The 27,590-nt window shown below is 56.2% G+C and overlaps 1 protein-coding gene across 1 annotated transcript in view; it reads left to right on the top strand.

Annotated features, from left to right (window-relative positions):
- Positions 1–2,439: 2,439 nt before the first annotated feature.
- The window catches only part of LOC100618306 (zinc finger protein GLIS1-like), a 32,051-nt gene continuing 6,900 nt past the window's right edge, over positions 2,440–27,590 (top strand). The window contains exons 1-6 of the mRNA XM_056814598.1: positions 2,440–2,615; positions 2,880–2,937; positions 6,759–6,920; positions 12,832–12,942; positions 13,730–13,859; positions 17,049–17,212. Coding sequence (XP_056670576.1) covers positions 2,440–2,615; positions 2,880–2,937; positions 6,759–6,920; positions 12,832–12,942; positions 13,730–13,859; positions 17,049–17,212 — 801 coding nt within the window. The remainder of the gene's footprint in view (positions 2,616–2,879; positions 2,938–6,758; positions 6,921–12,831; positions 12,943–13,729; positions 13,860–17,048; positions 17,213–27,590) is intronic.

Genomic DNA, 27,590 nt, shown 5'->3' on the forward strand with positions numbered 1-27,590 from the left:
GGATGCATTTTATATCCACAACGAGGAGGACTCTTGTCCAGTATTTGAGGGGTTTCATGTGGAATAAGGACGACGCTACTGCTTTTTGGATCTGAGGAGGCAGGACCAGAGGCAGTGGGGGAAGGTGCAAAGATTCTGATTTGGACCAGGGAGGGGCTCTCCTGAGAGGCTGGTAGATCCTTGTTGAGGGGGTTCTAGCAGGGACCCCTACGTGAATGGGTTGGATCAGGATCAGATGGCCACCGAGGCCCCTTCTGAGTTCTCTGAACTTGCCAGGAAGAAGGGATTCCTGGGGGGGGGGGACCTTGGATGTCCAGAGGTCTGGCTCTCCTTATTTTCTGTGGGAGCCTCCTGAGGACAAAGGAGAGAAGCTGAACTTTCTATGGACACAACTAGTTGCCCTCCTCCCACGGTGCCTTACCAAAGAGGTGGCAGGCCCGGCCATGGTCATGACACGCCACGTGGTATGTCAAATTTTCATCAATATTTTGGCTACTTTGAGAGAAAATTTTCCTTCCTTCCTCTTATTCTTTATTATAAGGAATGGTTATAGGGGAATGGGGGAACAGTAGGGATACCCTGGGAAAAGAGAGCAATATAAATTTTTTAAAGAACAGAACCCAATCCAGGCCTCGATTCTATGAGGCCCTCCTGCCGACGTTTCACACCTTCACGTAATTATGGAATTTCAGGACTGGGATGAACGAAGAACCGATAGATGGAGAGGGGCCAAGAGTTACAGGGATGATTCGTGGCCCAGTTGGGGCTCGAGGCCCGCGTCCGGCTTCCTAGGCAATCGATCACGGCATAACGCAGTGCCTGGAACATAGTAGCTGTTATTCTTGTTAATTATATTATTATGCTTGTTATTATATAAGTATACACTATATCGTTATAACATCATATATTATAGTGTTATATATGATACGTAATGTAATAGATTTATCGTAAACGTCTTCTTTGTTATTATACACCATGTTATAATGCTGTTCTATATCATAGGTATTATATACTGTTGTAGTCTATGATTACAGCCCGTCATACGATACTTATTCTCCCCCCCTCCCCTCCCCCCACAGACGCGCTTTCAGTGCCTGTTCCTTGCAGGCCCCGTGCCGGGCGCTCGGCCCAGAAGGACAAAGAATGAAGCGATTCCTCGTCCCGGGGAGGCCGGGAGGGTCTCTCACAGAGCGCCCGGATGCGGATGCTTCTCAGACTGGGCAACAGAGCCTGGGGGGAAGGGACAGGATTTGGCGGCTGATTGGGTACGGGGTGCGGCTCGTGCTGGGATCGGAAGCCTGGAGGCGGGAGGGGCGCCTTGGACAGAGCCGGGCGGGAGGTGGGGGAGGATAACGAGTTCCGTGGGGACGCGCAGAGTTGGAGATGTCTCGGATGCCTCCGGGATGGCATGTCCAATAGGCGGCAGGCAGGGCGAGGGCCGGCCGGGGAGGAACCTTGGCGAGCGAAGGAGTCATCATGGGAGAGGAGAGGGGAGAGTTCGGGGCTCAGGACGGGACGTGGCCGCCCCCCAAGCAGCAGCCTTCCTCTCTAGTCCTCCTTTGCTACCATAAAAAGGCTGCTGGACATCTCGGGGTGCCCGGACCCTTTCTTCCAGGCCGGACCTCCACGGGGTCTAGTTCTTCCTTCTGATTCTCGAAGACAGCCCCATGCCTTGTCGCAGACTTCTCCCCTCTGGGGTAAACACCCCTGGACAGGCAGCCTCATTCCGGGGCACTTACCCATGAGGAATGTAGTGAAAATATTGTCCCCATTTTCCAGGTGGGGAAACTGAGGCTCAAAGGTAGACTAGTCTGTCCAAGGGCGACAGCTCTCTTAGGCAGGAGACATCTCATTGGGGATGCACCGACCAACCCCACTTTGTATCTTTCTTTGTGGATAAGTTTGTACAGCTTAGGCTTTCTTTTTAGCCCTCACCTTCCGCCTTAGGATCCGTACTGGGTATTGGTTCCAAGGCAGAAGAGCAGTAAGGGCTAGACAATGGCGCTAAGTGACTTGCCTAGGGTCACACTGCTAGGAAGTGTCTAATCCAGATTTGAACCCAGGACCTCCCATCTCTAGGCTTCCTTTTCTAAGCTCACAGTGGTGTCCCATCACCCATTCATCCATTCGATGGCAGCTTCCCATGCAGATGACACTGGGAACTCACCTGGACAAGTCCTTTAACAGCTCTGAGACTCCCTTTCCTCATCTACAAAATGGCGGTGATAACAGGGGCTACTCGATGGTGCCGTGGATGGAGCGCAAGGCCTGGTGTCCAGAAGGCCTGAATTCCAGTCCTTACTAGCGATGTGGCTCTAGGCTGCCACGTAACCCTGTTTGCCTCAGTTTCCTTGTCCATAAAGTGGGCTGGAGAAGGCAATGACAAACCCCTCTATATCTGGGTCAAGAAAACCCTTCAAGGGGTCATGAGAGTCAGAAATGACCAAACGACTGAACAGCAGCAACCCGACAGGTCGTGTGTGCGGATCCAATGAGAGCCGTACGGTGCCTGGCAAGCCTCCAAGTGACGGAATGCTTTTGCTGCTCGGGTCCATCACCGGCTCCTCTCCTGCCCCAGGGCATCCCAGTGATAGCCGAGCCTTGGGAGAGCCCCGGTGGCTTTCCCAGGAGCAGAGGAATTCCTCCAGGATTCCAGGCTTGAGGGAGGGAAAAATATTCCCAGAGGAGAGAAAGCAGTGACCTGAGGAGACAGATTTGGGAGGGGCTGGCCCAGGCCGCGAGGGCGAGGGGCCCCACTGCTCCCCAAAGCCCGGGCCAGTGCTCAGGAGTCGCTGCCTTTTCTGGGTCCCCAAAGGGCAGCTGTAGCGCAGGGAGACCCCCAGACTGTCCGGTCCCTTGGGCCGATGGCCCTGCTCCAGCTGTCACCGTAATCACCTCGTATTTGTCATGGTGCGAGCTTATTTTGGGGGCCTTTTGGTAAAGAAGCCAAACCCAACAGACATCTCGTGAAATCTCGTTCCCCGGCCAGGCACCCGCTCACACTTGTCATCACCCATCTCAGAGCAAAGATTAGCACCCGGACGAGAACCTGATAATAGAAACCGTTCCGGAGCACTTAACCGTTCCAGGGCACGAGGCCGGGACGTGTCAGCTTAATCCTGAGCAAGCCTGTGGGTGCCTTTTACCAGGAGCCACGTGTGCCTGAGCGTGGAGAGACGGGCCGCCATGTGCGGGAAGGAGAGGCCGAAGAGGGGAGAAGCTACAGGACGCGGCTAAAGCCTTCTGTCAGAGTCAGGACATGCACAATGGGATTAAAGGGGCATAGATTAGGTCCACTTCCTTCCTCTGAGAGCCCATGTTCTAGATGGGAAAACTAAGGCTAAGAGGTTAAGTGACTTGTCCAACTAGTAAATATTTAACGCAGAATTTGGCCCCTGGACATAGTATCAGAGCAAAATAGACCTAGGCCTGAAAGGTACCTCAGGGACAACCCAGCCTAATCCCTGCATTTTACAGATGAGGAAACTGAGGGTCAGGAAAGTTAATATGTGTCAAAGATATATCTTAAGGTTCTATATGTGTGTGTGTGTGTGTTCAGTGGTGTCTGACTCTCCTCTTAATAACTCCATTTGGGGTTTTCTTGGCAAAGATCCTAAAAGAGTGGTTTGCCATTTCCTTCTCCAGCTCATTTTACAGATTAGGAAACTGAGGCAGACAGGGTGGAGTGACTTGACCAGGGTCACACAGCTAAGATACTGGAGTGATTTGCCATTTCCTTCTCCAGCTCATTGGACAGATGAGGAAACTGAGACTAGCAGGGTAAAGTGACTTGCCTAGAGTCACACAGCTGGTAATTGTCTGAAACCAAAGTTGAATTCAAGAGAGAAATCTTCCTATCTTCAGACCCAGGACTCTATCCACTGTGCCACCTAACTGCCCATCAGTTGTTAAAATTTTTGTAATAAAAATAAGTAACAGATGGTTTCATATATGTCAGTTATTATTTCTAAAATGAGAATAAAATCCCTCCTCCCCTTACCTCCCTGAGTTGTTTAGGAAAATCAGAAGGGACAGCAGAAAGGAAAGTGATGAGTAATCTGTGAAATACTCAACACCGCTCAGCCATTTGTTATCGGTGGTGCACAGAAACAGACACTTAATGGTCCATCCATCGCTCCGAAAAGCCTGGCCATGAACTCCCCCCGATAGAGGGTTGGGCTGCGTATAAGTGCTTAAATAGGGGATTCCCAGGCCATTTCCAAAGACAAGGGCCTAAAAGAGAGGAGTCCCACTGTTGGATTGGAGCCCTTTGCAATCCTGTGATGCCAGCATCGTGGATTCTAGAATGTCATTTCCAGAACTCTAGAACATGGAATTCTAGAATCATGGGATGTGTCAGTCCTTGGAGTCCCTAAATGTGAAGATGTTAGCTAGCCAGTCTTAGAATTCCAGGATGTTAGATCTGGAAGGGAGTCCCACTTGCCTTGTTTTACAGAAGAGGACAGTGGCAAGCAGAGATGTGAAGTGAATTGCCCAGGGTCAGTCAGTTGGCCCGTGATAGAAGGGCCATGAGTGGATCCTGGGTCTCTAAACTGTTGCTTTTCCCCCTTCCTGGATTGAAGGGGTTCAAGTTTCCTGGAGAAGGAGACAATCATTTATTAAGTTCCTCTCTGGGCTGGCCCACTAATAGAAATACATAATTTCAGAATTAGAAGGATGATTGCCAAACAAAGAGTCTCCCTCCATGCACATGTGGGCTCCACTCACTCACAGGTTGCTCTAGCACTGGCGAGGAAGGAAACACATCCAGAGATCGCTTATGGCCAAGAAGAATGGAAGATACCCATGTGGGATCCAGTGTCACCAGGACAAGTCATCCCCCTGGTTCTGGAGAACATCCGCCTGCTCCAATGTGTCCCAAGCATGCTCTTGCCTCTGCAGTGTCTGATCTCCTCTCAACCCTGGGCAGCTCCTTTTTGGGGGGGTGCTGCTCATCTTCTGGTCACTGCTCTCTGCCAACACCTGCTGAGCTTCAGCTCTCCAGAGACATCCACTGGACTCTCTTACTCCTTTCTTCCTGTCATCAGAGATTCAATGGATAAGAAAGATTCCCTAGCAAGGATAATCTGGGAGCAGGTGTGGCTTGGTGGATAGAGAGCTGGGTTCAAATTTGCCCTCAGTTGTGTGACCCTGGCTGAGTCACTGAAGCCCTACTGCTTAGCCCTTACTGCTCTTCTGCCTTGGAACTGAAATTTGGTATCATTTCCAAGCCAGAAGCTAAGGGTTAAAAAAAAAAAAAGGAAACCAGGCTGACATTTTTAATTCATTGCTGAGCCTGTGAGAGGAGTGCCCACCCAGCCAACAGAAGCCTAACCTAGGCTGAGTATCACTTGTTATTGCCTCTGTCCAGTGCTGATTCAGGCTCCAGGATCAGGGAAAGTGTCTACGATAGGATTTGAATATTCCTTGTAACTCTTGTTGAATCCCTGGCCATAAGTTTGTGCCTGCAGAACCCAGGTTGGGGAACAGGAGCTGTGGAAATGGCTTGGAGCCTCATTCCCAAGATCCTCTTTGATTGGCATGTAATCAGGCCTAGGGAAGCAGAGTCCCTATTCCTGTTTCTGCTTTAAGGAACTATTTCCTAATTAAGTGACTCAGCCTCTCAAACAGTACAATTCTGAAGCCTGGTTGGATCTAGTGGGTGAGAAAAGTCTTAGGAGCAGGGTGGGCCCTTTTATCCAACCAAACTCCCCACTGCTACCAACTTTAGCCTCTGATTTGGAACAGGAGACCAGAGTTCAAATTCAGCTCTGCTGCTTCCCCCAGTTTGGCCACCACTCTACCTGGGCCTCATATAAAATGAGGACTGGACAAGATGGTCCCCGCGATCCCTCTCTGCACTTCCTCCATGATCTTGAAGAGACATCCGATTCCTTTTTTCCCTTGGGGTGACTCTTGGTCCAGTCTGGGACTTGGGCTGGCAACATGCCTGGGGAGACTTTGCCAGCGATCGATCATATGTTTTTCCAGAAGGAAATTCTAATGCAGATCGTGGCAGAGGGTTCCAAATGGTGGTGGGAGCCCTGGGTTTGGATCCCAGAGGCCAGAGAGAAGGGGAAAGGACCTCCCGGTACCAACATCTTCTTAGCAGCTCTTCTTATAGTGACAAAGAATTGGAAATTGAGGGGTGTCCGTCCCTTGGGGAATGGCAGAACAAGTTGTACTAAGACAAGAGGAGCAGGATGGCTTCAGAAAACCTGTGAAGACTTCTGTGAACGGATACAAAGTAAAGTGAGCAGAACCAGGAGAATACCGTGTGCAGTCCCAGAAAGGTGATCCGATGCTCAGTGGTAGCAGATGTGCCATAATCAGCAGAGCACGTCTCCAAGGTAACCACGAGGGACTCAGGAGGAAGATGCTCTCCACAGCCAAAGGAGGATGGATGGAGTCTGGCACGGATCAAAGCAGGCCACCTTGCGCTGAATTTCCTTCATGAGATCTCTGTTGTGTATGCGATAGGCGTGTTCTGTCATGACTTGGGCAATAAGGAAATAGTTAATTCGCAAAAGGACCGGCGTAACCTCTAGCAGACTATTCACCGCCTGGGGTGGGAGGAGAGGGAGAATCCTGCAACGTGAGAAACAGTGGCCAGAAATGGTTTTTCCATATAACCGAAAGAAAAATCCGTGTTTCAGAATAGTGGTGGGAGGCCATCCTTTGGTTAGGGACACTTCCACCTCGGCTTCCTGGGCCCTTTCCTCATTCTCCCTTTCTTTTTCTCTCTGATTACATCCTAGTTTGAAGGGTGCAACAAGGCCTTCTCTCGACTGGAGAACCTGAAGATTCACCTGCGGAGCCACACCGGGGAGAAGCCCTACCTGTGCCAGCATCCCGGCTGCCAGAAAGCTTTCAGTAACTCCAGCGACCGGGCCAAGCACCAGCGCACTCACCTGGACACGGTAATGGCCCCCGCCGCAGCCTTTAGAAGGGCCCCAGAGGAGAGGGAGGGAGGAAGACAAGCAGGAAGAGGAAGGAGGATGGGATGTTAGAGTTGGCGGGAGAATGGTATCACAGGGATGCCGTCCCACTTCCTTTCAGAAGATTCTAAAAGATTCACCCCCAAAACTGAGTCTCTATGTAAGCCATCCCACTTCCTTATTATGCCCAGTCATCATCTTTCTTTGTTCCTCCCATCGAAGTAATGTTCGAACCATCCCATTTCCCTGATTTCTCCCACCAAAGCGGCCTACAAATGAAGCCATTTCCTCATCTCTCTAGCGCTAAGCACTCGCCTTGCCGTTTCCCTCTTTCTTTTTCCTGCATCCCTTTCGGACAGGTGAAAGGGAGGGAGTTGGCACAAAGGGTCCTGTGCCCTCCGGCGCTGGGATTGCGGACCAGTTCCCTGGCAAGCTGCCTCTTCCAGAGCTTCCCCCCGCTCTTGCCTTGCTCCCACTCTTCCTTCCTCTCCTCTCAGGGAATGAGTTTGGTCAGGGCGGGCAGTGGCCAGCCCCACGCGGCCCGAGCTCAACCTCCCGGCGTGGACGGGCCGTGGGGAAGGAGGGCCGAGATTTTGTCCCTGCAAGTCCTTCCCCCCTTGCTAGCGAGGTCCTAGAGCAGCCTCAGGCCCTTCCCCCGCCTGGACGCCCCTCCATAAGTCCTCATGGCGGGGTTGGGCCCCCGAGGGAGATTCCATGAAGCTTGCCCGGGGCATGAGTGAAGGGCACCCAGCCCGAGAGATCGGACGTCCATCCCCCAACCTGCGTTCCTTCACCAGCTGTTTCCCAGATTCTCCTGACAGGCAGGCAGTTCAGGAGCTTTTGCAGAGCACCTCGTCCTGCCCCCCCCCCCCCCGAGGGATTGTCCTTCTGGGAGGTGGAAGAGGGGCTCCGAGATGGAGGGGGTCCTGGAAGGCTCCCAGGAGAGAGTAAAAAGTCAGCCGGCCAGTCCTGGACGAGGAGGGGCCTGGTGGGGAGGGCAGTTCTGAGGAAGATGACCCGGGGGCCTTGGAGGCCTTCAGGGCCGGGGGACTTAGCGGAGGCGCTGAGGCTGCCTTGAGAGGCCTCCAGGGCCGGGGGGACTTAGCGGAGGCACTGAGGCTGCCTTGAGAGGCCTCCAGGGCCGGGGGGACTTAGCGGAGGCGCGGAGGCTGCCTTGAGAGGCCTCCAGGGCCGGGGGGACTTAGCGGAGGCACTGAGGCTGCCTTGAGAGGCCTCCAGGGCCGGGGGGACTTAGCGGAGGCACTGAGGCTGCCTTGGAGGCCTTCAGGGCCGGGGGGACTTAGCGGAGGCGCTGAGGCTGCCTTGAGAGCCCTCCAGGGCCAGGGGGACTTAGCGGAGGCGCAGAGGCTGCCTTGAGAGCCCTCCAGGGCCGGGGGGACTTAGCGGAGGCACTGAGGCTGCCTTGGAGGCCTTCAGGGCCGGGGGGACTTAGCGGAGGCGCTGAGGCTGCCTTGAGAGCCCTCCAGGGCCGGGGGGGCTTAGCGGAGGCACTGAGGCTGCCTTGAGAGGCCTCCAGGGCCGGGGGACTTAGCGGAGGCGCTGAGGCTGCCTTGAGAGGCCTCCAGGGCCGGGGGGACTTAGCGGAGGCGCGGAGGCTGCCTTGGAGGCCTTCAGGGCCGGGGGGACTTAGCGGAGGCACTGAGGCTGCCTTGGAGGCCTTCAGGGCCGGGGGGACTTAGCGGAGGCGCTGAGGCTGCCTTGAGAGGCCTCCAGGGCCGGGGGGGCTTAGCGGAGGCACTGAGGCTGCCTTGAGAGGCCTCCAGGGCCGGGGGACTTAGCGGAGGCGCTGAGGCTGCCTTGAGAGCCCTCCAGGGCCGGGGGGACTTAGCGGAGGCACTGAGGCTGCCTTGGAGGCCTTCAGGGCCGGGGGGACTTAGCGGAGGCACTGAGGCTGCCTTGGAGGCCTTCAGGGCCGGGGGGACTTAGCGGAGGCGCTGAGGCTGCCTTGAGAGGCCTCCAGGGCCGGGGGACTTAGCGGAGGCGCTGAGGCTGCCTTGAGAGGCCTCCAGGGCCGGGGGGGCTTAGCGGAGGCGCTGAGGCTGCCTTGAGAGGCCTCCAGGGCCGGGGGGACTTAGCGGAGGCGCGGAGGCTGCCTTGAGAGGCCTCCAGGGCCGCTCTCTGGGCCAGCGCCCATCCTCAGCCCTGGCCGGACTACATTGGGAAGGGCGAGCTCCCCTCAGGATCCCAACATGTAGGAAGGACGCCCTTGAATAAAGAATGCCCCGAGGGCCACCGCTGTGGGCAGGAGGCCCCCCAAGGAGGCTGGAGCTCCTCGTAGGGAAGAGGGATCAGAGGGGTTTGGGCGGCCAGGACCATGGAGCGGAAGGCGAAATTGCAAAGATTTAGGCCCTCAGAGCCCCAGAGAACGCTCTGATCATGGGTGCTCTCCAGAGCGAAACGATTGCCTCGAGAAGTAGTGAGTTCCCCGTGGCTCGCTGTCTTCAGGAGAAAGCTGGGCGGCCATTCGTTCCACGGGCCACAGCGGGCATTGGCCGGCCCCACACGCATTCCCAGGAGTCTCTGAACAGGTCCAGCCCTTCGTTGGACGGAAATCAGGCTTCGAATGTGTCTCGGTAAAAGCGAAGTGCTTATCCCGGCAGCCTCCACGGCCAGACGGGCTCATGGGGAGCCTCTAGGAGCAGGGCCGGGCGGGAGGGATGGGCCGGGGGAGGGCCAGGCTCTGCAGGACTCCTTCTCGGCCTTGTTCCCCTGAGCCTCCTCCTTCTCCCCTTGCCTCCGTCATCTCTGCCCTCACTCCTCTCTTCTCTCCTTTCTTCCTAAATGCAGCCATGAGCCTCTCCAGCGCCAAGGTACAGTACAAGTCCATCCTTCCCTTTGACCCTCCATCAGCCCATTCTACAGGCAGCAACGTGGAGGCCGGGGTCATTAGCCAGGAGAGGGGCGGCTAGTCAGAGAGGCAGGTTCGCGGCCGTCTACACGCGTAATCACCACCGCTAGGCAGGGCTGCGACAGCCACGAGTCACCTCCTCCTTCATGCTGCCTTCGGGGGGTTCAATTTGACCCTCGAGATCAGTGGAATCGTGGGATCAAGGTGGCAGCTGGAGCGTGGGGGGGGGGGAATGAGCTTGCCAGAGGCAGAGAGGAGAGGAGAGGGGTGAGGGCAGAGCCTTGGGGTGCCCTGGAGAGCCCCTGAAGGAGGACAAAAGAAGACACTGTTATGGAGGTGGGAAGGGAGGGATGAGTAGTCACCAGGGAGAAGGAACCATTATGGAGGAGGGGGCAGCCGGGGGTTCCGGGGATGGAGAGCCAGACCCAGAGACGGGAGGTCCTGGGTTCAAATTTGACCCTTCCTAGCTGGGGGACCCTGGGCAAGTCACTGAACCCCCATTGCCCAGCACCTGGGACTGAGTCTTGGGCGGAAGCCGAGGGCTCTAAAAAGGGTCCAGAGGGGCCTGTTTCCTTTTTTTTCCATTTCCACGAATTTCCTGAAGTTTCTGCCCTCTGCGTTGTCTGTGCTGGGGACCAGCCTATGGAGACCAAAGCCCTCCCAGCTGGAGATACCGTTGTTGGGCTCAGGGGGTACATTGTCCGGGGGGGGGGAACAGAGACTCCAACCCATCCCTGCTTCTGGGGAGGGGGCCACAGGCCAGGGAGAGAGCCCGGCCCCCTGCCACGGGTGGGGGCTCATGTCTTACTTTTTGTTGTTCCGCCATTTCTACCGTATCTGACTTTTGGGGGCCCCATCTGAGGTTTACTGGATAAAGATACATACCAAAGGGGTTTGCCATTTCCTCCTCCAGAGTCTCATTTTACAGATGAGGAAACTGAGGCCCCGGGAGAGGAAAGAATTTGCCCAGAGTCAAGTGAGTGATTGGAAATGGCCAAGCTGGAGATTTGAACCCAGGCCCTCAGCCTCCAGGGGTTCTGTACTTTGTCCACTGTGCTCTGACGGGGCCTGGATTTCAGGGCGCCCAGGCCCTCCCCTATTCCAGGCTTCTGCCATCTGATAAAAGTGAGGTGAGGCCAGGGCCTGGAGGCAGCCCGTGGAGGGGCAGGCAGGAAGCTGGCGGGGGTTCTCCAACATTTCTGTGGGCCCCAGGCCTGGGGTCTGGCCGGTCTGCTGCCATGGGACAGCGAGGCGTCGGGTCGGCCGGCCTGACTCTCCTGAGAGGAGGAGGACAAGGCACCTCAGGGGGCTAACGAGAGAGCGGGCAGGGGGCAGGAGAGGATGGAGCTGCCAGGCTGGGCAAGGGGGCAGAGAGGTCCCAAGCGGCCCAACCTGGGCCCAGACGGGTCTCAAGAGCCAGCCGGCTCCCAGGATTCCTGGCATTGGCTCTCCAGGGCCTGGGTGGGGTCAACTTCCTGCAGGAGCCCTGATGGGCAGGCCTCACTCTGAATGAGGGGGAGGGGAGTGTCCACAGTGAGGACCCTGGCCTGGTGGGGAGGACCTGGTGGGGAGGGCCTAGTGGGGAGGGTCTGGAGAGGATGGGAGAGGAGGGCCTAACTGGGAGGGGAGGGCCTAGCTGGGAGGGGAGGGCCTGGAGAGGATGGGAGAGGAGGGCCTAGCTGGGAGAGGAGGGCCTGGTGGGGAGGGCCTGGTAGGGAGGGGAAGGCCTGGTAGGGAGGGGAAGGCCTGGTGGGGAGGGCCTGGAGAGGATGGGAGAGGAGGGCCTAGCTGGGAGAGGAGGGCCTGGAGAGGATGGGAGAGGAGGGCCTAGCTGGGAGAGGAGGGCCTGGTGGGGAGGGGAGGGCCTGGTGGGGAGGGTCTGGAGAGGATGGGAGAGGAGGGCCTAACTGGGAGGGGAGGGCCTAGCTGGGAGGGGAGGGCCTGGAGAGGATGGGAGAGGAGGGCCTAGCTGGGAGAGGAGGGCCTGGTGGGGAGGGTCTGGAGAGGATGGGAGAGGAGGGCCTAACTGGGAGGGGAGGGCCTAGCTGGGAGGGGAGGGCCTGGTGGGGAGGGCCTGGAGAGGATGGGAGAGGAGGGCCTAGCTGGGAGAGGAGGGCCTGGTGCAGCTGGGTGGGGAGGGCCTAACTGGGAGGGGAGGGCCTGGTGGGGAGGGCCTAACTGGGAGGGGAGGGCCTGGTAGGGAGGGGAAGGCCTGGTGGGGAGGGCCTGGAGAGGATGGGAGAGGAGGGCCTAGCTGGGAGGGGAGGGCCTGGTAGGGAGGGGAAGGCCTGGTGGGGAGGGCCTGGAGAGGATGGGAGAGGTGGGCCTAGCTGGGAGGGGAGGGCCTGGTAGGGAGGGGAAGGCCTGGTGGGGAGGGCCTGGAGAGGATGGGAGAGGTGGGCCTAGCTGGGAGGGGAGGGCCTGGTGGGGAGGGCCTAGCTGGGAGGGGAGGGCCTGGTGGGGAGGGCCTAGCTGGGAGGGGAAGGCCTGGTGGGGAGGGCCTGGAGAGGATGGGAGAGGTGGGCCTAGCTGGGAGGGGAGGGCCTGGTGGGGACAGGAGGGCTTGGTGGAGAGGGCCTGGCCCAGGGGGCCTGGCTCAGAAGGAGCCTGCGGTGGCCCCAGTGTGGAGAGGTGGAGCAGCCTGTGAGAACAGAGATGGAGGGCCTGAAATCTGGCCTTGGGCCCAGTGCCGGGCCTGCCCTTCTCTGTAGGCCTCAGTTTCCACTCCCACAAAGGCGGTGAGTTTGGGCTCTGAGTTGTCCAGCCTCCCCGGACTGACTCTCCATGCTAGGCCTCGGGCCCCGGAGGAGGAAGGCCAGGTTGTCTGAGCCGGAAGGGACGGCCTCGAGGCCAGACCCCTTCGGGTCCTGGCGCCATCCCTGTGGTCAGTCAGGTAGTCTGTCATGTTGCAGGGAGCCGCCGCCCTGCTTGTTCCTGCGCCCTGCCGGCTCGGATGCGCCTCTGGGGGGGGCCTGGCGGGTCCTGGGCCCTGCGGGCTCTCTGACGGCCTCCCCTCCGTTCCAGAAGCCCTACGCCTGCCAGATCCCCGGCTGCGCCAAGCGCTACACGGACCCGAGCTCCCTCCGCAAGCACGTGAAAGCGCACTCGGCCAAGGAGCAGCAGGTCCGGAAGAAGGTAGGCCGAGGCGCATTCGGACCCTGCGGGGCGGCATCCCGTCCTCCCAGCCGTCTGGGGGAGGGCGACGGAGGCACTTGTGCCCCCACGTTACGGACGGGGAAACCGAGGCCCCGGAGGAGCCGCGGCCAGGATCCGCCAGCGGGGAGCAGAGAAGGGATTGGCACGTCCCAGCCCTCGAGGAGGCCGCCTGAGCCCCGGGCGGCGGTGGGTCTGCAGGGCCAGCCCAGAACCGTCCTTCAAGGCCGGGGCGAGGAGGGATGTTTCTGGGTACCCCGAGCCGCTGTCATGGCTTCCCGAGACTTAGCGATGCTTTTCTCTGCTCATTCTGCTCTCCGGCGGCTTCTCCTTCGGATGCTGCGGCGAGCAAGGATGTTCCTTTACTTGGAGAACAGCTGGGGCGGGGGGGGGCAGGAGGAGGCCTCGGTCACTCCTCGGACTCCCGGCCTTGCTGGGCCCCTTCATTCCCCCAGCTGTGTCCTCTGTCCTTCCCGCCTCCCCACCGGCTCCTGGAAGCCCTCCCTGATCTACCGTCGCTCTTCCTTCCACTGAACTCTTAAAAATGCTTTTTTGAACCTTCCCGTCTGCCTCAGAGCAGCTGTGAGGGCCTGCCAGGGGGTCCCGCTGCGGGCCGGCTCTCCGTCCGATGGGCCTCCCCTGAGGGTGCGCTTGGGTCGGGAGGGGGCCGCGGCCCTACCGGGCTGCTCTCGGGGGTCCCCGAGCTTCCCTGTCTGGGACAGGCCTCGGTTTCCCCATGTGCTAATCCGGCCCATGTGCTCATCTCCAGCTGCACGTGTGTGCCGAGGTCCAGCAGGACGTCTTGAACGAGTGCCTGGCGCTCCCGCAGGTCCACGCGTCCTCCCAGCACAGCCTGGATGGCAAATGTGCGCGGCCGGCGGGCCACGAGCTGCTCCCAGGTAAGGCGGCCCCTCGGGCCCGGGCCCCTGCGTCGGGGTTCGAGGGATCCTCAGGAAGGGCTCAATCCGTCCCTTAGTGAGCATCCGTTGGGCTCCCACTCGGTGCCGAGGCAGGAGCCCGCCGGCCTCGGGGGGCACCCAGCGACGGGGGTCGTGCAGCAGAGCGAGGTGGGGCAGAGCGAGGGGGCGCAGGGCCTCGAGTGCCGAGGCCAGCACTCTGTATCTGCTTCTGGCGGCCGTCGGGTGCCTGCTGGACGGGGGAGACGCCACGGGCGGGGAGCGCTCTGGGAGCCCCTTTGGGGGGCAAATGGTGGACGGAATGGAGCAGGCGGACCCCACCGCGGGAGGGACCCGAGAACGCCCACTTGGGCCTCCGGGACTCCTGGGCGTCGCTCCAGAGGCGGCCAAGGGGAAGGGGCTGCCTGGGGCAGACGGGAGGGGGAGAGGCTCCCGGGGAGCGCAGAGCAGGGCAGCCCTGAGGGGCGCCGAGGACAGGATGGGCCGGGGGCGGCCGGGAGGTCCCGGGTCCAAATCTGGCCTCAGACACTCCCTCGCTGGGTGACCCTGGGCAAGTCCTTCGCCCCATGGCCCGGCCCTCACCGCGCTCTGAACCCATCCTGGGTCAGTTCTAAGTCAGGTCAGGGGTTTGCTAGGGAAATGGGACGGACGGACGGACGGACGGACGGACGGACGGGAGGCGGAGGAGGGCTCGGCAGCCACTTCCCTCCAGGCTTCTGGGGCGAAGCCTCCGACTGCTCCCACTGGGCTTCGCCCGATTCTGCCCAGAACTGCTGGGGGACAAGCACTGACCCTCCAGCCTCCCCAGCTGTACAGTCCTCCTCCCTGGCATGAACCAGGCCTAGCCCTGGAGCCTCCGAGAGCCCAAGGGGCAGCCCAGCCAGCCCTGCTCCCCCTGTTCTAGGCCCTGCCCAGCCCTGATACCCCCTGTTCTTGCCCCCCAGCCCTGACACCCCCTGTTCTTGCCCCCCAGCCCTGACACCCCCTGTTCTCGCCCCCCCAGCCCTGACACCCCCTGTTCTTGCCCCCCAGCCCTGACATCCCCTGTTCTCAGCCCCCCCCCGGCCCCAACACCCCCTGTTCTTGCCCCCCAGCCCTGACACCCCCTGTTCTCAGCCCCCTGTTCTCGGCACCCACCCGGCCCTGACACCCCCTGTTCTCGCCCCCCCCAGCCCTGACACCCCCTGTTTTCAGCCCCCTGTTCTCAGCCCCCCCGGCCCCGACACTCCCTGTTCTTGCCCCCCAGCCCTGACACCCCCTGTTCTCGGCCCCCCCAGCCCTGACACCCCCTGTTCTCAGCCCCCCTGGCCTGACACCCCCTGTTCTCAGCCCCCCCGGCCCTGACACCCCCTGTTCTCAGCACCCCCCAAGCCCTGACCATCTTGGTCCCTGGGACGGCTCCCCCAGATAGCAGAGCTGAGCAAAGGTTTCAGGACAAATGGGGGGACGGCCTTCCCCGGGGCCCTGCGTGGGAAGTGAGAGCAGATAATGGCCTTTTTATTCCAGTTGAAAACACTCATTTGGGGGCTTGTTTTTCTGTTTTTTCAAAGAAACCGCAATCCGTGCGCAGAGCCTCGGCCTGCTGGGATTTCTCCGATGACTCCAACCTTTTTTTTCATGTTTTAACTTGATGTTTTCTCCCTCCGCGTTGGAGCAGCGTCAGGGCTCCGTGAGGGCCGGCAGCCAGGCCGGCCGAGGAGCCCCGAGTCACCATTGGGGAGCCCGGCTTCAGGGCAGCTTTGGCTCTGCTCTGGGAATGCCCCCTCTCCTGCCCACTCTCCCCATTGGACAGAGGAGGAAACTGAGGCCCCGGGGGAAGAAGGAACGTGCCAGAGAGCTCAGGGAGTCAGGAAGGGCCCGTGCGTGGGCTCCGCCCCGTCTGCAGAGGCCCTGCGCTAGCGGGGCGCCCTAACACCACGGGTCTTAACCTGACGTCGGTGGCCTCTGTGCCTCAGTTTCCTTCTCTGTAAAATGAGGACAACAAGAGCCCCTCCTTCCCGAGGCCGTCATGGCAGGGCCCAAGGACGGGCTGGAGGTCTTCATCCCATACGGGACCCCCTCAATCCCACACCAGTGACCCCACTTTCCGGAGAGACAGAGGTGATTCCCGGCAGGGGAGAGGGGGGCAGGCCGGGGATCTCCAAGCCCTTCGGAGGGGTCTCTGACTGGGCCAGGGCAGAGATGGGGGAGGGGTCAGCATGATGGATCGCACCCCTTTCACGGGACTCCTCCCCACAGGAAAGGGCCCGCCACAGGCCGGGAGAGCCCCGAGTTCCAGGTTCTGACACTAGTTGGAGGGGGAGCCGGGCCGGCAGCGCCTGCCCCCTTCCTTGTTGGTTGCCGGCAGCAAACCTTTAGAAGAACCAGCTCAAGGGGAGCCCCCTCACCCAGCCCCTTGGTTTACAGATGGGGAAACTGAGGCCCTGAGCGTGGCGGCCTGTGGCGCCCCAGGCTCCTTCTGCCGGGCCCTCCCCACGTGCGGCTGTCCGCGGCGGCCCTGTTGGGGACCAGATGTGCGGGCCAAAGGTTAAACGGCCGTGATTGTGATGGATGACGCGCAGTTACACACTGAAGTGGTTCTAGGACGGCCGCTCGGGGGGCTGCGGGCCCGGCCAGGTGTGGGGGGGGCTGTGCCGAAGAGAAGCTCCCCAGCCAGAGCCGAGCAGCCTGACAGGAGAGAAGGCGAGGCCGCCCCCCTCTCGCAGGCCCACTCGCAGCCTCCTCCCCTTTAACTCCTTCAGAGATGGGCAGCTCACTCCCTCGGGGGCAGCGTCATCCGTCTCCCCCCTTCCTGACACGGCCGCGGCGTTCAGGCCCGTCTCCCTGTGGTCCCCTGGCTTTGGAGCCTAGGCCGGCACACAGTAGGAGCTTCCTGAGCGCTCGCGGGGGGCTGGTCCTGCGGCTCTCGGCCCCGGAGAGAGGGCTGGCGGGGCCCGGAAGGGGCACCGGCTGGCACCGTCGGCCTTGGCCGCCTGGGCGCGGTGCCAGGGCCCCTGGGCATCCTGGGCGTTAGCCGCCTGAGGGATGCTTTCCTGACCCCGCCAGGAGGCCGGGCTCGCCGAGCAGGGGGGAGCCAGCAGGGCGGGCGCTGCCAGGGCTCCTCGCGGCCCCTCTCGGGTGTCAGGGGCTGGAATGGGGGAGGGTGACGCTCGGTGCTTCCTGTCCCCGCAGGCATGTTCCCCGGCTCCGCTCACTCTCAGAACGGACTCCCAGCCGGCATCCTGCCCGCCTCTCAGGACGGCTCCTCCAGGCACCACCCGCTGGACTCCTCGGCCCTGGCCGGCCCCCCCCCCCCACCTGTCCCCGCTGCCTGCAGCCGAGAGCACCAGGGAAGGGTAGGTGACGGACGGACAAAAGCCCCCACCAGGATCGGCTTTCCTTTCAGGCTGCTGACTCGTGCTTTCTGGGTCTCCTTTGGGGAGGGGGCAGGAAACGTCAGGCAGGGCAGCAGCGCACTCGGCCGGCAGGCCTCCCTCCACGCCCCGGTGCCAGCAGTTCTTCGTTTGCTGGACAAATCGCTCGCCCGCAAACGCGCTCCATAAACGCGGCCTCGTCGTCCCCAGAACGTGGCCGGGCCACCAGCCTCAAGCCCCGAGTAATTGCAGGCGAGCGCAGGCGTCCAAAGAGGCCCCAATTGGGCCTGCACAAATGTGCTTCCCGTTACAGCCGGCCAATTGGAGCGAAGTAGTTCATGTGCTCGTTGGAGGACCCTGAAGAAAATGAGTTTTCCTTGCAAATAAACAGCCTCGGTCTGTTGGGCCTGCCTTGTTCCCAGCCCCCACCCCTCGGCCCCCCGGAGGCCCCTGCAGCCCTCTGTCCCAGCCGATCCCTGGCCGGAACAAGGGAATTTAGCAGTGGGAGGGGCCGGCTAGCACCAGAAGGACCCTTAGTGGCCTTTCTTCTCATTTAACAGAAGAGGAAACTGAGGCCCAGAGAGAGGAAGGGACTCACTCAACTATCTGTAGCTAATAAGTAACCAAACCCAAGTCCAGTGTCCTCTCCATTGTACAAACTGTATTCAGGGTCATCCCTACCTCCATCAAAACATCCCCTTAGCATCCCCAGTGAGCGATGGTCTAGTCTGTTTTCATTCTTCCACTGACAGGGAACTCACTCCCTTGCATTCCATTATTAAGAAATCCCCCTTTCCATCCAGCTAAATTCCGTCTCTCACCTAGATGTCTACCCAGTGACCCTAGTTCTGCCCCCTGGGGCCAAAAAAGAGTCATTCTAATCCTTCTTCCAGGTCCTTCTGATACTCAAAGACAGTTGTAATGCTCCTCCCTGCCTCAGGATTTTCTTCTAAATTCACCAGGCATTAAGTACCTACTATGTACCAAGGATTGTGCTGGGTGTTAGGGACGTGGAGAAAAAACAAGTGTGCCTGTCCTCGAGGAATTTAGATTTTAGTTGAAAAGATCAGTAAAGGTAAACTTTAGATAAAATAAAGAGGAAACAGCACTAACAACAGGGGTAATCATAGCAGGCTTCTTGTAGAAGTTGGCGCTTGTACCTGACCTTTAAAGTATTCCATGAGTCAAAAGTGGGAAAGGAGAGCTTCCTCGAGAGGAAAACAGCCTGCAAAAGCTTGGAAATTGGAGATGAAATAGTATTACAGAAAGCAGACCATAAACTGCTTAGCCTTGGCTGCAGAAGGGGACAGACATGGTACTGATGCCTAAACCAGGAAGAGATAAAACAGAAAAGGAAAATGATAGACCGATCTCCCTAATAAATATTGATGCCGAAAATTTAAGTGAAATCCTAGCAAGGAGATTTCAGCAACGTATGACAAGGATCATACACTACGACCAGGCGGCATTCCTGCCAGGAAGGCAGGGACAATTCAACACTAGGAGAACCATCAGCCTGATTGACTGCATCAATGACAAACCATCTCCGGAGATGCAGAAAAAGCCTCCGACAAAATACAGCTCCCATTCCTGATCAGAACCCTGAGAGAGCACAGGAATCCGTGGGGCTTTCCTTCACATGATGAGTGGTCTGTGTAAAGCCATCCTCGGGCACCTGTGATGGGCATAATCTTTCCCGTCAAATCCAGGGTGAAGCAGGGATGCCCATTATCACCTCCCCGGGTCAATGTTCTACTCAAACGTTAGCTGTAGGAGAAGAAAGAGAAATCAAAGAAATGAGGGTAGGTGGTGAAGAGCCTGGAGGGGGTGGCAGCGAGAAGAGTCTTGAGGGGCCCCCAGAGATGGGCAGGAGCCAGGTGACAAGCAGCGTTAAAGCTTGTGTTTGATCGCAGAGGCTTCTCCCACCTTTCAGTTAGTTTCCTTCTCTTGCCATCTTGAGCGAGCTTGTGATGTGCGCAGACCGGGGCTCCCCGCGAAACGCCACCGATTTCTTCCACGAGTCTCTGTAGGCCCCTGACTCGAGGCCCTTCACCATTGTGATTGCCCTCCTCTGGGTCTCATCCTCCTTCAACGGGGAGGCTCACAACTGAAAGCAGAGCCTTCCGGATGAGGTCTGAGGAGTTCAGGGAACAGGAGGAGGGCCGTCCCCTTCCGGCGCCTGCACGCCGAGCCTCAGAACAGCAGCTTTCTTCTTAGAATCATACTGATGATGGTTTTCTAATTATTAAATTGATCAAATAACTCAAATTAGGAAAAAATTAAAATGAATCCATTGAAATGTCTTTTATTTCCCCCAATTACATGTAAAAACAGTTTCCAGCATTTTAGGTAGGATTCTGAGTCTCAGATTCTCTTCCTCTCCTCCTCCCGCTGAGGCTGATGGGTATTACAGTTGACTGTCCTCTCCAGGAAGTTCCGGAATCTTGTAGTTGAAAGAGACCTCAGGAGAACTAGAATCCCACTCGGACCCCTCCAGCAAATGGGGGTCTGGCTCGTTCTTGCAGCCGGTCAGGAAGGAGGAGTCCACTTTGGAGTGGCCCTCGTGGCTGCCACGCCGAGCAAGGCCGGCCCTGCTTCCCCGTGATGGTAATGCAGCACAAGGGGAGCAGCCCGCACCGAAACCCCACCTCGGGGCTGGCCGCGCGTCTGCTGGGTCATCCTTTGTAAGGCTGACATCCGGGCCCATGGCCCATCTTCCAGGCCCGGATCTGCCCACCCGGTAATCCCGCCTCTTGTCCCCAGTTCTCTCTCCTCCAGGGCTCTGCAGAAGGTGCTGCCCTCTCAGGAGCCACCTTCACAGATTCTTTCCACATTGCCAGATGTCCTTTGTCCCACCTCGTGACTTAATGGCACCCTAATGGTTTGGCTTGGTTTTTTAAATCCTTCCTTCCATCTTAGATAATTAGGCAGAAGAGTGGTCAAGACTAGCCAGTGGAGGTGAAGTGACTTGGCCAGGGTCACACAGCTGGGAAGTGTCTGAGGCCAGATTTGTCTCCCATCTCTAGGCCCGGCTCTCAATCTGCCCCTACCACAATGTTGACTAGAAAAGTAGATCATTTCATAATCTCTCCCGAACCCCTGGAAATGGTTTTCTGACCTGAAAATCAGCATTCATTTTGTTGTTCAATCTTTTTCAGTCATGTCTGACTCTTTATAACCCCATTTAGGGTTTTCTTGGCCAAGACTGTGGAGTGGTTTCCCATTTCCTTCTTCAGCTCATTTTGCACAGGAGTAAACTGAGGCCAACAGAATTTAAGGGACTTGCCCAGGGTCATAGAGCTAGCAGGGATCTGAGGCTGGATTTGAACGTGGGTCTTCCTGATTCTAGACCTAGCGGGCTATCCACTTAGCTGCCCCATGATTACTTTGACCATCCTGAAAATTGTGGGCTCCCTGAAAACAGACCAGCCTGTCTCATCAGGCAACAAGATCCCCACCACAGTTGATATTCAAAGTGGTTGGCATTGATTTGGGCTTTAAACACGGAACAGGATTTTATATTTGATCCTGGAGGGATAGGGAGCCAGAGGGGCTGATTGGGGATGGCAGGGTGACAGGGTCAGACCTGGGCTTGAAGATCACTTTAGTGTCTGAATAGAGATTGGATTGGAGGAGGGAGAGACTTGAGCAGGACTGACCCCCACCCCCAGCAGTGATTGCAATAGTCCAGGTGTGTGTGGAGTTGGGGCCTGAGCTATGGTGGAGACTGTATGAGTGGAGGCTTGGCCCTGTGAGCTCCGGGGTCCCCCACACCCCTAACTCTCCATGGCCTCCTCTTCCTCCAGTCCAGACCATTTTCTTTTGCCATTAGCAACCTTCTGAAACTCTCACCCAAGCCATGAGGAGACTGAGTCAGAAAGTGGGCCTACATTGACAAAGTTACAAGTTATTGCAGTGTGAGGATGACGAGGAAATAAGAAGGCCACTCATAGGTTGACTGACCACAGTTTTTCAGACATTCCAAAACCGTCAGTTATTTACAATTTTGTGTAATTAGCCATAGTGAAGGTAGAAATAGTTCACCTACAAATATCCTTATATGACTGGGACTTTTTTTTCTTTTTAACAACATCCTTAGAATATGTTTCTAGTAACAAAATCACTGAATTAAAGGTGTATGATCCATTGTAGACATTTCACTGAGTAATGCCAAAAATATTGTTCTAGTTTGCAATAACACCAGCAATGTATAAGCACATATGTTTATCCAAGTGATGGAACGTTGTCATTTTTTTTTCTTATTTCTTATTTTTTTATTCCTATTTTCTTATTTTAACCAATTGGATGGATTGAGGTGGTGCCTTAGAATTCATTTCATTTGGTTATTAATAAGATTTAATGTATTAGATGTTATTAGGTACAATTTATATTTTCTTTTCTGCTTATCTACTTGGAACATTTCACCTTTTCAAGTCTCCTGATTGACTCATTTACATTTTAATTCAGTAAATAATTTGTTAAGCAACTCCCAGGTTCGAGGCACTGGACATACAAGGCCCAAAATGAAGCAATCTCTGCCCTCAAGGCACTTGCCTTCTACCAATGGGAGATATAAATCAGCCTGCATATAGAGAAATTAATGATGGATGGGGAGAAAGCTAAAAGGTTGGAACGGTCTAAGGAGACTTCACAAAGAAGAGGACCTCTCAGCAGAGCCTGGAAGGAAGATAAGGGTTCTCAGAGAAAGAATTGGCAAGAGACAAGATATGACAAACATGGCACAGGATTTCTACAAATGCTTGGAGACGAAGAATGGAAGTTCAGGAAACAACTAGGAGTTTGGGCTGGTTTTGGAGGGAGAATTTTGTGCACTGCTAAGAGCCTTCATTGTCAGCCTGAGGAACTGATCTTTTATCAGAGGCCGCAGGGAAGCACCAAGGATCCGAACAGTAACTTAGAGCTATACAGCTCTAAATATTTATGTATGAGCCTCTCCCCCACCATCTTAGTGACTGGTCTAGAGGCACGTTCGTAGTGAGAGTCACAAGGTCAAAGGATATGAACACTGTCATGATGCATTCATTGTGTCCTTCCCAAACACTTAGAAAACATTGAACTAATTTGCAATAATACCAGCAATGTATGTAGGGGCCTGTTGCTTTACCAGCATGGATTTTATCTTTTTTTATTACGTATTTTTCTTTTTATCGTTTGGGGTTTTTTTAGAATTAGAATTTTAGAATTTAGAATGAGAAAGTCGTGAGATGATGCCTCCGAACTGTTTTCATTTGAATTCCTTTGACTATTATTAGCGAGGATAAACGTTTTTAGGTCGTTATGTATCATTTTTGCTTCTTCTTTCACGAGTTGTCTGTCCGTATCGCCGTGTGTCCTTTGGAGACTCGTCCTTTGAAATGAGTGTCGGTTCCTCGTGAAGCCTGGGTCACCTCACCCAGTCTGACCCGCGCTTCTCAGTGCCATTGGGAGTACGTTAGCATTCCGGCCTGCGCGTCCAGGCGATGGGCGAGAGCGCTGAGAGAGGAGGGGAGGCCAGAGCGGGACTAGCCTGACCCGTCCCCGCGGGGCAGAATCTACCCTGGGCTTCGGCCTGCCCTGCGAGCCGCTCCTCCGGTGGCCCGTCCCTGCTGCTGCTTCACAAACCCCGCGGCGGTAAAGACAACAAACAGCCGCCTTCGCCGGTGCCCAGCACCGCCTCCTCCATCCCCGGGGCCTGCATTCCTGGGTAAGTGCACGTAAAGAACGCTGACGGCTGTGCGCCGGGTGACGACAAGCCGGGATGCCTCCGCTCGGGCCCCTCGTGCCGGCCCCCAGTGTGAATCATGAGCGGCCAAGACCTCCCCCAGCGGGGGACAAAAGGACTCCTCAGGCCCGGGCCGGCCCCTCTTGCCAAAGCCGATGTCCAGTCCAGCGCTGCGCTCCCGAGGGCTCCTCCCGAGGGCTCCCGAGACGCTAGAATCCTCTCGTCGGCTCCCCGCGCTCTGAGGCTCGGACGGCATCACAGAACAGATTTGTCCCGGCGCTCGGGCCTCGGTCCAGGGTTGCTTGGGTGTCTGTGAGGGGGGAGGGCCGGGCCCGCCGTGGGCCAGCACGCGTCACTTTCTGTTAATTTATGTGTGTTTAGCTTGGGCCTGGCTGGGCCTCCCCGGCGGACCTGCTCCGCGCTGTTCCCTCTCATTCTTAGGACTTCAGGTCGCACCGCGCGCTTTCAACACACGGGAAGGCGTCTGCTGTGAACAAGGGCAGGTTCTGTTTAACCGCAGCCGCTTGTGAAGGCGCTAAATCTTCATCGGAGGGGCTGAGGATGGGAAAACAAGCCGAGGGCTCCCGGGAGGCTCGGCGGCCCCCGGGGGTCAACTGTCAGAGCAGGAAGCGCCGGGACGCATCGGGATCTCAGGTTCATCCTGAGTCCCTGCCCCCAGACAGAGGCGGAGGTGGGGGGGGGGGGGCGGGCTCGGGGCCCCTGGCCGCTGCTAGGAACTCAAGTGTCATGATCCACCTTCCCCTACAACGAGCAAAGACCACAAAGGAGTCAATAGACATTTAGACCAACCGACCCACAGGGACACAAGATGCCAGAAGCCCCGTCTCCCCCCTGGAAGGCCTTCACTTTGGGGAAGGAAAAGTTCAAAAAAGCCAACGGGAGGTCTGCGCATCCTTCGGTATTCCAGCTCAGCCTGGGCTCAGTCCTTCTGCTTTAGAAGCCAGCTGGTTAGAATTCCAGCAGGCTTCTCCCTCCAAATCCAGTGCTCTTTCCAGCCTGCGAGTTAGAGCAACAGTTATTCTACCTTTTACACCAATGTGAAACTAGATCTGAGAAAAACAAAGTGACTTCCTGGCGCCGCCCAGCTAAAGGAGCAGAGGCAGACCTCGCATGCCCACTAATCCTCTTGAACGGAGTCTACCATCTTAATAGCTAGCATTTTTATGGTGCTTTATGATTTGTAGAGCACTTAATACATATTATCCTTTGCAAATTTACAAATATTTGATCCTTTTTACAGCCCAGTAAGATTGGCGCCAGATTATGCCCACTTTATAGATGAGGAAATGGAGGCCAGGAAGGCTTAAATGGTTTGCCCAGTGGTGACACCGCTTGTAAGTGTCTAAGGCAGAATTCTAATTCAGACTTTCCTGGCTCCAAGTCCCACCCCCTGCCCTCTACACCCAGAGAGTAGGTCTGTGATTGCCTTGATGTGGCCTATGTAATGAAAAGCTTCATGGGCCATTCTCCGGTCCCTCATGGCCACCCTCCTGTGAACGACCCACTTTGCCCTTAGAATATGAGTGAGCTTGGGGGAACATTCCGGACAAACCAAGGAACAGAAAGAAAAACAAAGGATAAATTAGATCCTGATGACCACATAAAATTGAACTGCTTTTGCACAAACAAAATCAGTGCAGCCAGAATTAGAAGGGAAACTGTGCTTGGGGGGAAAACTCTTTTCCTCAAATATCTTTGATAAGTGCCTGATAACCCAAGACCAAGAACTTTCCCAAAGGATAGAAATAACAAGTGATCAGAAGAATTCCAGACTATAAATAGCCATGTGGAAGACTGCCCCCAAAGTCATGCAAGGGAAAACAATGCTGAGGTTTCACCCCATACCCAACAAACTGGGAAAAGATGGCTAAAGACAGAAATAGTGTAGGATGCGCCGACAGAAGACGGGTCCAGCAGAGCCATGAATTGGTCCAAATATTCCGGGTGTGATGCTGAAAAAGCAAATAAAACACCCCTAGCCTTTGAGCTAGAGATCCCTCACTAGGCACACGCCTTCGAGGAAGTCAGATGGGAAAAGGATTGGGCACAATGTATGCAGAAATACTTTAGGAGAAGCAGCCATCGCTTAACCAAGACTGGGCGTGCTGTTGCCTTTCCCTGAGTTAATGCATCAGAGAGGGGGCAAACAGCAGGAAGTGAGGACCAAGCAAACCCAGACACGGACACTACATAGCTAAAACTCAACCATCCCCTTCCATACGTGTAAAATGACTTTTTGTACCCAAGTGGAAGATTCTGTTTGCTCTCATTGTCTCATCTCCCTCCCTTTGTCACAATCTTTGCCAGCGTCTCTGTGTTTCCCCACAGGGGCTGGGGACCTGTCTTTCCTCTCTTTTGTGGCCCCAGAGCCTTGCACACAGTAGGTGTCTCATAAATGCTGATAGAGCTGACTTACAGCCTGTGCTCTAGAGAACGACCTCCCTTCTGTTTGCACCTTTGGGAGGGAGGCCTTAGGAGCACACACTAATTTCAAATTTTTAACACCTTGAAAAGGGAGAGGGACAAAGCGGCTGTAAGACGCTCAACTCTCCTGTTCGTGCCTCCTTCCCAGTTTACATGAGTACAGAGAAGAAATGGGTCTCTCTGCAGTAAGAGCTCATTTGTTTTGTTAATGATTTAGGTTTGTAGAATGTCTTTACTGACTTCACCTTGGCACAGAATCTCAGAGCTTGGAGAGCCCTCAGAATACTGGATTCCAGAGTTGGACAGGAGCCTAGAACATTGGATTCCAGAGCTGGGAGGGAGCTTAGAACAGGGAGTGTCAGGGGTGGGAGGAGCTTAGAACAGGGAGTGTCAGGCCTGGGAGGAGCTTAGAACAGGGAGTGTCAGGCCTGGGAGGAGCTTAGAATAGGGAGTGTCAGGCCTGGGAGGAGCTTAGAACAGGGAGTGTCAGGGCTGGGAGGATCTTAGAACAGGGAGTGTCAAGCCTGGGAGGAGCTTTGAACAGGGAGTGTCAGGCCTGGGAGGAGCTTAGAACAGGGAGTGTCAGGCCTGGGAGGAGCTTAGAACAGGGAGTGTCAGGCCTGGGAGGAGCTTAGAATAGGGAGTGTCAGGCCTGGGAAGAGTTTAGAATAGTGTCATAGGGGGAGGGGCCTCAGAACTGGGAATGTCAAGGCTGGGAGGGATCTAGAAGGAGGGGTCAGGGCTGGGAGGGCACTGAGAACAAAGTCATTTGAGTTGAGAATTTTAGAACATAGAATATTCTTAAATAATTTATCCACAGTCACATGGCTAGTAAGTGTCAGAGGCAGGATTAGAATTCAGGACTCTTGACTCCAGTGATCTATCCCTCTACTAAACTGATAGCTTCCTATGGAATAGCCAAGCTGGAGAAGGCCCTGAAAGAATAGAAGCTCCTTGAGGGCAGGGACCATTTCATTTTGGCCTTTATATCCATCCCCAGCACCTAGCACAGTGCCTGGCAGATGGTAGGCACTATTAATACATGTTTGTTGATTGACTGGGTGACCTTAAATATCCTGATTTAAGGGTTCCTAACCTTTTATAATGTCATGGAGGGAGCCCATGTAGTAAAGCACATACTGTCCTGTGTCCAGAATCAAAAAGGCTTGAGTGGTGCAGTTAGGTGGCTCCATGGATACCAGTGGCACCGACTCGGGTCTAACCAAGAGGACGCTGGCACAGAATGTACATGAAATGGAAGGCCTGGAATCCTAGAGGATCAGGGACACACTGAATGGGAAGATCTTCAAGGCCTGGGTCTGAAGCCAGATCGAGCTTGACCCAAAGAATCCTAACTGGATGGTGCAGGGGACAGACGGCTGGACCCGCAGTCAGCCCCATTTCTCCGCTCTGTCTCCTTCCATCCCTCTTGTCGGTCCTTCGGTCAGTCGCTCGATTAGCAAAGTCACTGAGAGCCTCTCACATGCCAGGTGCTGCTTGTACAAGCACCCCAAAACAGACAGAGAGCCGCGAGACACTTCCGAGAACTCGGGGCTGAGCTGTGGGGCAGAGACCCCGAGAAAGAGGAGCAGAGCCATTGGCACCAGGAATGGCGCCATTCCTCTCAGTCGCCTCCCACTCCAGTTCCTTCAGAATCATAACTCCCATTCCTCAGGGAGGAAAAGGAACGCACTGGAGATTCCATGGAGAGTCCCTGGTAGAGAGGAGGGAGAGCACTCCAGGCCTGGAGCGACAGACAGCTGGTACAAAGGCAGGGAGGCTGGAGATGGAGGATCATGTGGAGGAAGAGCAGATGGGCCCATATGGCTAGACTCGTTTGTGAAGAAGAGCAGGCGGGAGCCAAGTTGGGAAGAACTTGAAATTGTAAATCTTGAAATCTCTCAGACTTGTGAATGTTAAAAATTTTCCCATCAGGGAATTCTTAATTGGAACAAATTCCCTACTGAGAAACATTCCCCATTTTGATGTGAGAACTCGCCAGGATCAGAAATGGGAGGACCTCTACTCCAACTGTACTTAAGACTGCTTTAGGGGAGAAAACTCCTTGCTATTGGAGGACTCCTACTCTACCCGTACTTAAGACTGCTTTAGGAGAGAAAACTCCTGGCTAAACAATAAAAGTACTTGGACCCATGCTTATAATAAGGCAAGGAGTTCTTTGAGCCAGGCCTG

This window comes from Monodelphis domestica, chromosome 2, assembly GCF_027887165.1.
Source record: "Monodelphis domestica isolate mMonDom1 chromosome 2, mMonDom1.pri, whole genome shotgun sequence".
NCBI lineage: Eukaryota > Metazoa > Chordata > Mammalia > Didelphimorphia > Didelphidae > Monodelphis > Monodelphis domestica.